Source organism: Neopsephotus bourkii, unplaced genomic scaffold, assembly GCF_033783945.1.
Source record: "Neopsephotus bourkii isolate Nb327-2 ecotype Australia unplaced genomic scaffold, CSIRO-AGI_Nbou_v1 NB_1780, whole genome shotgun sequence".
In the NCBI taxonomy this organism is placed as follows: Eukaryota; Metazoa; Chordata; class Aves; order Psittaciformes; family Psittacidae; genus Neopsephotus; species Neopsephotus bourkii.
In genome coordinates, this window is record NW_026902254.1 from 3,407,337 (window position 1) to 3,420,082 (window position 12,746).

General features: G+C 36.4%; 1 protein-coding gene across 3 annotated transcripts in view; it reads left to right on the top strand.

Moving 5' to 3' along the window:
• The window catches only part of CPEB2 (cytoplasmic polyadenylation element binding protein 2), a 52,861-nt gene that overhangs the window by 10,730 nt on the left and 29,385 nt on the right, over positions 1-12,746 (top strand). For 2 of the 3 annotated variants that reach the window (XM_061379788.1, XM_061379789.1), the window contains exons 3-4: positions 3,175-3,265; positions 12,140-12,190. In XM_061379788.1, the coding sequence (XP_061235772.1) occupies positions 3,175-3,265; positions 12,140-12,190 (142 nt within the window). The remainder of the gene's footprint in view (positions 1-3,174; positions 3,266-12,139; positions 12,191-12,746) is intronic. The other variant, XM_061379790.1, reaches the window with a different exon arrangement.

Sequence of the window (12,746 nt, forward strand, 5' to 3'; positions counted from 1 at the left end):
CATGTTGTTTTAAAAGTAGTTCCGGGTTCTTCTAGGAGCTGCTTCTCAGCCATGTTGAAATACTGGAACTAAAGTTAGCCCGAAGAATTAAGGTCTAATTTCCCTGTACATGGAAAGCTATGTAAAACAGTCAAGTTCAGTGATAATATTTTTAGTGCTTGTCTTGGCGATCAGGCAAAATCACAGTGGAAATTTTCTGGTTGAGTAGAGCATGCAGTAGAACTGTCCCTGTGAAAACGTTGCAGGCTTTTTCTACAATAAAAGTAGAAAATCTTTGCTGATGTGACGTACAATATTGAAATAATTCTAAGTTCTGCTTTGAAATTAAAGCTTCATAATTGCATAGATAACTGTGCTCTTTAAAGATATGATTTGCATATTTGAGGAGCACAGAGCGGCTTTTTAGCATTATAAGGCCTAGTTGCACAAAGATTTAAAATCAACCTCATACCCAAAGAATGACTTAACTCATTTTGAGATACTTAAATTTGTTATTGTTGCTTTATAGTACATAGTTTATCAGTGAATTGGAATAGGTGTTAAAAGTTTGATGCACCGATTAGCTAGGTGTTACCTAAACTCACAAGGAGATACTGGGATGTGGGTGGTGACAGAGCAGAATACAGTTCACATGTTTAAATCCTCCTTTACTTTGGTGTATTCACAACGTATTTATATTGTGCAGTGCAAGCTTATTGAATGTTTCCACTGCCAGAAATGAAGTAATACAATTCACAGAAACAAACCTATTTTTAGCTTTGTAGAGATGAAGTTTCTGAAGTCTAAAGATGATGGGAAAAGTTTATTTCCCCTGCTTCCAGTAGCACAAAACCTTTCACTCTGGATACATAAAACTTGCAAAACAGAGTGATGCAATGCTGAAGTTGCAGTCATTGCACCATGTCACCCAGTGGAGCAGTTTTAAAATTAATCGAAAACACGTTACATGTTTTACTTTTCCATTTCTCTGTACAATCCATGACCAAGTGGGCCAGTTTTAGGAATTAGCCATGATGGTGCCCTTTCTTACAGGCTTTTGCTCCTCACAATGAAGTCTACAGAAATAGAGGTTTGCCAGGTAGTCATGTTATCTCAATGTATATATAGATAGCAGTGGTCAAAAAATAAATGAGAATATCTTTAGTAAGCTTTTAACGAAGATAATGTATCACAATTATGGTTTAATCCAGTTTTTACCAGTACTAGTTCTTTTCCCCTGTCAGTTACACAGGTAGCAAAGCATGGGAAAGATGTTTAGTTAGCACTGGTTTTTGCAGGAGCACTGATTTACTGTCCTCAGCTGAATTTAAGACTTCATTAAAAATCCTGATGAAATCTTCTGAATGCTAGGAGACAGTAGGGAACAGATCCGGCTTTGTCTCTGCTCACACCTTCTATAGAAAGCAAATCTGTTATGGTAAGCAGGTTCTTTTCATTGTGCTATTGAGAAACAAACCTGCAAGGACATGGAAGCAGATTAGTCACTACAGTTTCATTCTGCTGCTTCTCAGGACAGCTAGAGAATAGAATGAAAGCTAAACAGTCCCAAAATAAGGTTGCCCTGAACTAAAATAATTCTGGTGACTTGCTGGCACTCAAACCCAGTTGAAGATTACCTCGCAAAGTGTTTGGCATTTGATCTGGGACGTGACGGGAGAAACTTAGTTTTTTTAATATATCATTAAAATTATCTCTAAGGACTTCCAAAAAGAAAATAAAGGATCTGATCAAATGAGCATAATAGATTGCTTACCCAACAGGAAGCCAGTACTCTTCATAGTTTGTTGAGGGAGAGAGAGATGGAAAAAAGGCTTCTCTGTCTTTGTCCCAGTGTTGTATCAAGTTCATGAAACTTTTTAAGATGAAAGTAAAATCCAAGTTTCTTCATGGCTTGTTTTGCATAGCTACTGAGAAGTCAGTTTCTGACTCATAGAAAACCTCTGTTTGAAAGCTTGCTGTTTCACTCCCAAAGCGCGAATACCTGCTTGCTGAGGAGCTTAGCTTGGAATTAATCTATGTTCTGCTGAACTGTCATGGAAAGCCACAGTAACTGTGTGTCAGGTACCTTCTGTCCCCCATTATATATGTACCAAATGGGTGGCTGTATCTTTGGTGTATTTTAATGGTCTTGGGATGCGTGTGGTGCATTTCATCCTATTCTGTTGAATTACTACAATGAGTGCAAGCAGAGAGAAGACAACAGTAATAAGGCATGATTGATTAGAGGATTCCTTTAAGTGCAATACAGTTAAGCCAGAAGCCTCGCAAGCAGAAGAGTTTGAGGTTTTATGCAAACTATTTTCAGTCTCTGATGGTATCCCAGGAAGACCAAAGAAGTTAGAAGTAATTTTTATTCTGTCTCGGTTAAATTGGGTGCACTAGAAAACATGGGAAAAAAAATTCTTAGTTGAGTATAAAACCAGTGAAAACATTTGTGATTTATTACATTAACTTTTGTTACCCCCAGTGAAAATATTTGTAAGAAATTATGGTAACTTCTTAATCTTCATATGCAAAAAAAATGCTCTGTATAAGGCTGACATCTGTTAGCAATCCTTTCATAATTTAGCTGTTAATTTTTCCAACATTTAACTATTTAGTGCTAACCATTTATAACTCAAGTCTTTGTATGCAAACAGTCCCAGATTAATCGCTCAAAAGCCAGGAAGTGCAGTCTCAGCAGAGGGCTGAGGGCCCATGTGAGGTACTTAGCCAAGCACCAGCAAAATGCTTTCTTTCAGATGAGGTGACTGTCCTTCTTGTCCTGTGGTCACCATCTTACTCACTGCTTAACTCCTGCATGAAATGAAATTGAGCTCTTACAGACATTAGTCTCCTTCATTAAACAGCCTAATGCTTAACTCAGCTGTGGATCACTAGAACTGAGTCAAGCAGTTCTTCTGAAGCAAACAGGCAATCGTAGGCTATAAAAGTGCATACACAGAAGAGTTCTTCACAGTGCGTCTCGTTTTATATTTAGATGCTATTAAACTTACTGTTAATAAAATCAGGTCTTGGTGTAATAAATTCAGTCTCTTAAGCTTTTTTATGACTGCCCATCTCTACTGTGTCTGAGCATGCAGCCCTTAGAAAGCACCTTTGTCTTTCGATCAAGTTGCCTGTTAAAAAGTACACTATTTGTATTACAGTACTAAGGATTTTGTTCTCTTTTAGGATCGAAATAGAATGTATGACAGTCTGAATATGCACTCTTTGGAAAACTCCCTTATTGACATAATGAGAGCAGAGCATGATCCACTTAAAGGTATGTTATTATGCTAAATAAAGAAAAAAGGGTCATCCATTCTGCGTATTTGAATTAATACCTATTGCTAATTTAGATTCTAGGTTCATATTAAAATAGCATACGAATTATTTTTCTCAACTCATATGAAAGGTCATTCTCAAGCTGTATTTTATGGAAAACATTGGTTTACAGTTTGTTTTAAACTTAAGCTTTAGTGTCTTCATACGTTTTTCTACCTTTCCCCACCATCCTTGCCTCCTTTTCCTCAAGAAATTCGTAGTTAGTTTTATTTGAAATCTGCTTGTCTCCTGTAGGCAATTCTACCTCAGTTTGCGGTGACATGCTGTTCTGCTAGTGCTAGCCAAAGACAGTGAGTGGGGAATCAAACCACTTACCAGTTTTAGCCGGTTAATTTTCCCTTTCTTCACAGTGGAAGCTGAGAAGAAAATGAAATCCAGTGATAAATTCAGCTTTTGTCCTTTCAAATATTTTTTCAAAGTTCCTGATAATAATGCATCTAACTGTCCAGTTTCTGTTGGTCCCAAGTAGTCCAGAAATACCCTTGGCTTTAGAATGCTGGTTCCTCATACCCTCTAGGCTCTGTAGCTAATATGTATGGGCTTCAATTTTAACTCATCTATTCACCCATTAACTCACTCTTGGATCCTGTTTTTCCGTACTTATTCTCAGGTGGCATCTACCACTGAAATTTGGGGAAGGGAGCCCAAACCATTTTATATGGCCTGATCAAATGTTACTTCATGTGTGGTGTTCTAATTAGACTAACGCAATCTAACTTGAAAATTATCCAAAACTTCAGGTTTGGTTTGCAGAAATTAAGTCTTAGTATTGAAGCAATTGCAAAAATTAAAAAAGAAGTGTTAAAAATCCTTTTTATATTGTTATTTACTCCCATCCATTCTCTTTCTAGAGGCTCCTAGACATAATATATGTTACATTAGCACGTGAGTGCCTGTGTTCTCCTAATTTGAAAGATGCTTTGCAAAAGTCTCTTAAGATCTGTACTCAGTTGGAGGACCTGTAGTATTCAGATTGCATGTAATAGTGTTGTAAGATTTACAATGTAAAGCCAGAACTTTGGGGTTTGTTTTCTCCAAGCCGAAAATCTCTACAAAGAAGCAGTAAGTTGGTAGCGTTTAAGCCAGTTAATTTTCCTTCTCTTTCAAGAGGAAGCTGAAATTAAATTTTCTTAGATGTTCATAAATCTGATCTCTTGATTCTTACTGCCTACAGAGAATTAATTCCAGTTTTAATTTTATCATTTAAGTCCATTATTAAACTCAGTTTCTGTCTATTCTGCATGTTTACATTTGCATTAAGAAGTAGCACAAAGGGGTTGAAACCTGTGAAGTTAGCCCAGTGGTAACTGCTATGGACTAAAAGCATGCATATCTCATCAAAGGCAAGGTAACTAGTTAGATTGTTGCTTCCATTTGCCACATTAAGGTGGTGACTAGTATTTCTTTCATTATATGAGCCCAAATCCGAAGGGTTTTAAAGGTAAAGCTACTTTTAGGCATAGAGAATGCAGGTCTTGTATTGCAGTACACTACCATTGTCACCTCTCACATTCCTGAAAAACAGTCCATTTCTTCACTTTTCTCTGTGCACGCTGACATGACAAATGGAAGTGGTTGTTCTGTTCTCCCTGCCATCTTTTTGTTTTCAATTGGCTTTACAACTCAGAAGAGTTCAGAGGCACTGAGAGGTAACACCCATTTTTATTCATCTATTCATGTTTCATTATGATACAATAGATGAAAACTGTATTTCCAATAATAATTTTTCAGTGAGAATATGACAAGACAAAGCTTTAAGAGTTTCCAGTGAATTGGGTTCATACATAGACACTTCTAAAAAACCTCAGTAAAGTTTCCATAGCTACTCTGTGCTTTTTAGGGACATGAGTGTATGGTTTCAGTCTTCAATTAAGAGATTTGTGAGGTTTTTTTTTAACAGTTTCCCAGTCATATTCTTGCAGTGAAAATTCTGCTCAGTTTTATGTTTGAACTAAACCAGATGGAAGCCATAGATAGTGATGAATTCAAAGGAAATCCATTTTTTTGTTCGAGTGCCAGAGAACAATGCATATGCCAACTGAATTTAAATAGAGTAATTGTGTGCTCTTATTTAAATTGGTTGATTAAGCTTTTTTTTTCTCTTTGAAAGTTATTATTTCAGCTGAGACAGCTACATTAACAGTGAGATATGAGAAATGTGCCTTACTGATGAAAATGGGAAGACACATCCTAGCACAGGCTTGCAGTTCCTCTCTATCCCTCTTCTGTTTAGTCACCATTAGTTGGCATTTCTCTAATTTCCTACCAAGTTCAACTTTTTTTTTTCTGCAAACCATGAGACACTGATTTTGTTCTTTCAGTCTCTGGCTTTTCACCGCAGAAAATCTGACATTTACTTAAGAACCCATCATATTTGCTAGCAGATTGCACAGGATTAAGAATATTATTGTTATTTATTTGCTGTCTGCATTAATATGTAACATACTTTGTTGTAATTACAGAGTATTTTGTAACTAGAAAAAAGAATTTCCAACAAGTTTTTAAAGTAAGTCTAAACATACTAAAACAATGCATCTTTTATATCTGACCACAGGAGGAAAATGAAAGTTCCTGGAATTTTAAGCACGTGTTTCAGATTTAGCTGCTTACAATATCTGGAGTATGACTAAGCATCTTGTCTCAGATTTTGCACAATGCAGAACAGACACCATGTGTACTAGCTCACAGCTCTAAGTTTTGCATGTCAAGATCCATTTTAGAAGGAAGTAATTTTTACCACTTTTGCTTTCATGAACTTGAAAAAACTTCATTTCAAATATGATTCACTGAAAGCAAAGTTTATGCCTGCCAAAATATTGTTTATAGATGCATAGTTTTGGCTTCACTTAGACAAATTTAGTAATTACTACACACATGATCAAAAGAAATAAGTAATTTTTAGCTTTCAATAAGACACTTTTTCAAGGTTGTTTAATAGGGTATAGCTGCTTGGCTTCACTAGTCATTGCAGCAGAAATATTGACCATATTAAAACTAATCTTTCCCATGCAGCCTTCTTGAAGAACATTTCATAATAAGACATCGAGTGATGTTTAAGATTTCCCCATTCAGTCAGTGGAATATAAACTGAAGTTAAAATTAATAAAATTTCAAATAAATTAATTCATTTTTACATTGTTTTTCTTAAATACCCTTTTTATTCTTCTGACAGCCTTGAAACTATTTTGAGGGAATTGCAGTATTGATAGCCTGAAAAACATGGGTATTACCAGGACAACTCTTTCCCAGACATACCTTTTCTGTACTTGGATTTTTTTTGTTTTCCTGCCCCAAATACCAATGCTGGTTGATGTCAAGCTGTAGAAAACATGGATTCTTAGACACTTCAAACAGGAAAGCCAGTACATTTGGGCTAAAACAGATTGGGGTGGGGCAGGGGAGAGGGAAGAAATAGCTGCACTTTGCATGGAATATGTATTAGAATTGAGCAGGTGATTTAATGGAATTTATCAAGTGTTTTAAATATTTTTCTGGTCAAGACTTTGGGTTATTTCAATGTAATTTAAGGGCTTGTCTTCTGTAAGGCAAGAATATTGATAGTGTACTAAATTTACACCTAATTTCTGATAAACTCTTAACAGCTCTGCAAGCTACATGTAAGATACTACCAAACTTGTGAGAGGCATAGCTATATTAGCAGGAGTAAAAAGAACAAATACTAATTTCATGATGAATTTTTTCCTGATTTTGTGCGAGGGCAAAACAATTCCTTTAGGAAAGATGCAGAGACATGTATTGCCTGTAATAAAGTAAAACACTCAGCTTATCTGTGGGAGAAAAAAACTGGATGCAGGTGGAAGTCTGTCTTGCTTTTTCTTGGGTTTCTTTTTTAAGTTGGTTTAGTTGAACTTTTTGGCTGTTAGACATCTTCCTTTTAAAAGCAACTTTCTGGCACATGTTTAGTGAAGTAAAGCATTGGTGACTCAGCAACACAGTGGAGAGCACTATTTCTTTGCATGCTTGTGTTTCAAAGAAATTTAATCTGTAATTTATGTTATCAAGCTGTAGGGTTTAAAGTTGCTTTCTAGAGTAATTCAGATTGCACTCAAAAGAGCTTCTGAGGCTGAACAATAAAGCATGGAAGAAAAAACTTCACTCTTAGTTATATAAAAGGACTTTAAATTGTACATACAGATTGTTTCCTCTTTCTGTCATAGAAACTTTTAATGGTAAAAGAGTATATTACAGACTGGTACTGATTTGCCTAAATAGATAACTAAGAGAGACATTTGCCCTGTTTATGACTTACATAATTATTACACAAGCATTTGAAAGTGTGGTATCCAGGCTTTCTGTAACTAGGTGTTATCCAAACATGGGTTTGTGCTGTTGTCTTAACTACGCTGATTTGAAAACTGAGTTTTCTGAAACTGCTGCAATCTTAAGCCATTCACTGGTCTGTTACAGTAGTTGGGGAAAAGCTTAACCTGGAAGCTTGTTCCCTTCTAGTCAGGGCACCTCTTGAAAAAAGGAAGAGTGAAAAGTGAGTATGTACGCTCAGAACCAGCATTGCCCATATTAGTAACATAAGATTACAAAAATGTAGCTAAAACTAAGCTTGTTAACTCTTTGCTCATGGGTTGGATGGGCAAGACTTCTAGTTGGATTTAGTAGATAAACTGCCCCGCCAAAATTTATTTGCAAGCTTTTTATTTATTTCTGTCCCTACAGAAGAATTGTGAGAAATATATACGAGTTACTTTAACATTAATCACACTTAGATATGGAAAAGGGGGCTAAATTTGGTAGAATCGCAGTTGCATGAGAAGTCAAACATACCTGCTTCTCCTTAGCAATACTATTTTGAATTTAGCCATGAATGAGAATTATTAATTAGCAGTAATGTGGCAAAGTTGCAAGATCAAGTTTGCACAGAGAAAATTTCTGTAACATGATACTTCATGCTACAGTATAGTAATATCAGGCATTGTGTTTGTTCCAGTTAGGAGCATGTTACTAATTTGGGATGCTTTAGAGCTAAGTTCTGTAGGCAGTCAGTGAAGTACTTGGGTGTATTCCATTCCTGAGAAATGCAGACTATTATTTAAATATGAGATATTCCCTAAGTCATTTGTAGTTGATTTTAAACCAGTAAAGCATCTCTAAATATTATTAAATTTTTTTAAGCAGGCAGAGGCCACTGTAATTGCTAGAGCATCTATTGAATGGTTTATACGATTCTAGATTACTGACATTGAAGCAGGATGGGATTAGATAGGATTTGTGGTGAGGGCAGTTCTTAAAATGGTACTTTTTAATCTTCAAACAGTATGCACTGAAAATAGCTGACTAGAAAGGAATGTGTGATAGAAGCAAAGTAATTGTTACAATGCTTCCATCTTCTGTATTTTATATACTAATATTTTAAATTAGGTTTGATACTGTATATGTCCATTTAACTGGAATAATCTGTTAAAAAAGTAATTGTGCTCTGTAAAGACTGATCTTGCACCCAGTTCCATATATTAACTGTTCTGAATTCATATGTGTCCTTAAATTAAGGTGGGCACCTTTGAAGTACTGTGTTTTGCTTCAACAGATTAATCTGAGGGATAAGAGCCTAAGTTAATGTATCAAACAGCAGTGATTGTATTTTGAATAAATAAGCAGACTTACATTAAATTTTTTTAAGGTTCTAAGTCCAAGCACTAGACAAGGTAATAAATGCACATATTAAGTTCACCAGAATTCAGTATTACAAAGTGTGATTCCATTGAAATAAACATGTAAATAAGTATCAGCAGAGCTGTACATGCACTGGATGCTTACTCATTTGCCTTTCTAACCCTCAAATCATTCATTATCTGAGCTAGCAAATTCATCTCTGTAACATGGCAAGATTGGGGTTTTTTTTTGTGTGATTCATAGGTTTAGGCTGCAGTAGTGGGCTCGGCTCCCTTAGTGTGCTCTGTCCCCACCACTTAATGACTGCTTCGTTGTTCCAGCTTTAGTCACGTGGCACCTGTGTTTCAGATGCAGCTTATTTGTGAAGCTGGGGGGGGGAGCACAAGAATGCAAGCCAGAGTTGTAAACCCAGCATTTATATCTTCAAAACCATTTTTCCTCTCCTGGTGTTGACCCTGGTAGGCTTCTCTCTCGTGTTAGGCCTTAAATATGACCACTTGTCCTGTAGTAATTACAGGGGGAAAAAAAATGTATCTTTTGTCTCCCTTGCTGAATAGGAAGAGATAAATGTTTACAGACAGGGAGAAGGATCGTCACCACAGACTCAAGGAGGTTCAAGAGGAGATAATAATTTCTCACAACTTTTGTTGTTCTAGATAAATGCAGCATTCTGATTTGAAAAATTCATAGTTGCAAGTGCTATTTCTATAGTACTGGATGGAAACATGGTGACAGTAAATAATCTTGTACAATCCCTGCTGTTAGGCAAATTAATATTACCTTTACAGACTAAAGAACTAAGGAGTTTGCTTACCAGGCTGAGCAAACCAGTGGCGTCTCCCAGACTGCAATTTAAGGATGGCTCATTCTTAATTATTTTCATGTTATACCAGTGTGCGTTGCTAGGAAGGCGGAACATTCATCGTTTAAGAAGCATTAGGTATCCTAGAATCACAGAATGGTTCGGGTTGGAAGTGACCTTAGCTATCATCTGGTTCCAGCACCCTGCCAGAGGCAGGGACACCTGGTTGTGCAAAGCCCCATCCAACCCAGCCTTGAATGCTGCCAGGGTCAGGGCAGCCATAACTTCTCCGGGCCACCTGTGCCAGTGCCTCATCATCCTCACAGTGAAGAACTTCATAATACCTAATCTAAATCTACCCTCTTTCAGCTTAAAGTCATGCCCCCTTACCCTATCACTATACACCCTTGTAAAAAGTCCCTCTTCTCATTTCTGGTAGTCTCCCTTTAGGTACTGGAAGCTGCTCTTAAGGTCTCCCCTGAGCCTTCTCCTCTTGAGGCTGAACAAGCCCAATTCTCAGCTTGCGTATGCTCAGCATGACAGAAAAAAGGGCTTGTATGTTACAACTGCACACCTTGAAGATAAGGAGCAAGAGGACAGAAGTTCCTGTGAAGACTTTTGTTTAGTATCTTCCTGCTCAAAAATTCTGTAGAAGTTAGAAAAGACAGAAAGTCCTTCCAGGTGGCATTCAAATGACCTTTTCCAGGAGGCTGCCCTTGCCCTTCACCTCCTTCTCCATGCTTCCAAATTCCAAAGCAAATAGTTCCTCCCTAATCTGCAAGTGTTCTGATAGCGTCCATTCTTAGAATAATGAAATCTGTGGGAAGAGAGAGTACATGGCTGCATAAAAATAATTTTGCCACAGTGCCTGTAAATAATAAGGCTGAATAAAATATCCTAAATAAGCTTAATCTTGCCATTTTGAAGTTTTGAGTATAAGTGTTCATAATGAGTATTAGTTCAGTATTTTTTGATAGAAATTATCATCTTGGTTTCTAAAGGGGAAGAGTAAAACTTAAACCCTACTACTTAAAAATTTTCAGCAAAAGGTTTTTTATTTGACCTCAAAGGTGTTCCTTGGGACACAGAAGTGCTATTTTGAGAAATGGACAGTCTTGCTGCTAATTACATGGGTTTACCAATAGTACGGAGAAAAACCCAAAACAGTGTATGATAGAAATTGTTAAACAACCTTAATACATGGATTGGTGGTTTGGTTTTCTTTCTTTTCCTTCCTTTTTTCCTGTTTCTTCCTAGAGTGGACCTCATAAGGGTATGATAGGGTTATGCTAATACTTACCTCTTGCAAGTCATCTGCATATATATTACCCTTTAAACCTGTGTGAGCTCTAAACACCCATTGCTTCCAGACTGGGTGCTTCCTTATGCCTCCACAAACATTCTCATTTCCTCAAAAAGATTTAAATGTTTAAGTTACAGTATTTTTTTTATATATGCTTATGGATTATAAGCAAGCAAGGATGTTTGAATAGCATGATAGATGGAGACATAGGTTTTTTGCACATTAAAGCACACTTCTTCCAAGCACAGCAGCTATTGTAAATGTCTCTCTAGGTCAGTGTGCACTACTGGTATGTTTGCAGCTTCCTGTAAACAGAAAATGTCTCCTTCAATAAAAAGGAATTTGTAGTGAACAAACACTTCAGCTGTGTATTTTTACTGTTTTAGCAGTTTACTGGTACAACATGCCACCAATGTAGTAAAATGCAGTACTTGAAAAATTGTAACATCAGGATATGAGGTTTTCATTTACTTTCTACTCGATATACAACGTTGAAAATATTACAGCTAAACGAGTACTCTAGTTTTGCCACTTACTGAAAAATACTGCATACAGTGGTTATATGTAATACACCAAAATACATTCATAAGTTGGTTAATAAAATTTGAATGCCTTAATTCCTGTTAATATAATTTTCTTTAAATTGGTTCAGTAGAGAGGCAGTAAACTGTAGAAATGCCACTCTGTTAAGCAATGTGCATAGTACAGTTATTCACAGTCACTATGAAAGAGAAGACTAAAGCAGTCAGCACTATTTCTGGGTGCCATGAAACAAAAAGTAGCTTTATCCTATTGGAGCTGATCCCAAAGCACACTGGAGATCTTATGACCAGAGAATTAAGGTTAAGAAGTCTGTTCTTGTCAGCTTTAACTTGGGTCAAGGGTATTGTTGGTTAATGTTCTTGGAGTTAAATATTAGCTCTTTACTTCCCTTAGGCAAACTGGCAATACAGTTTATACTTAAATTCTAAGCAGTGATTTTTTTCATTATTTTTTCTATTGTAACAGCTAAAACCTCTGCATTTGTTTTTTTTGCTCTTCGGTTTTTGTTTTCTTTTAAGGTCGCTTGAGTTATCCACATCCAGGGACTGACAATCTTCTCATGTTAAATGGTAAGTGCTAATCTTATAACAGTTTCTAATTATTTCTAGCTTAGCTTAAATTTGACATGTTGGTATAAAATCATACTATTATATTCTGTTATTGAATTACTTGTCTCTAGTCTTCAACACCGATGGGACTGTTGCCATTTCTCAGAGTTGAATGGCAAGAGCTAATCTTGCAACAGCCTTTCATTATATCTAGCTTATTTGAAATCTGAAATGCTCATAACGCTGCACTATTCTTTTTTGTTCTCAAGCAAACCAGTGGTATGTACTCCAAAGATCTGCTATAAGGAGGCCAGCAACACATGGTTTTCTATCTTGTGTAACAAAAAAAACCAACCAACCAAAAAAAAAAAAGGGTAAACTGGATAATTTCTTTTACACTCACATAAAATAACATTTTATTTTTGTTGGGTTTTCTGGGGCTGGCTTTGTCAAGTATGTTTCTAACTGCGAAATGTGCTGAAGTTAAGAGTTCACGTTCATGTTCCTCTCCCAGTAGGTCAAACTTCATGAACATCTGCTACACAGTGAAGGCATGAACTTTAGCCTTTGTTCGAGG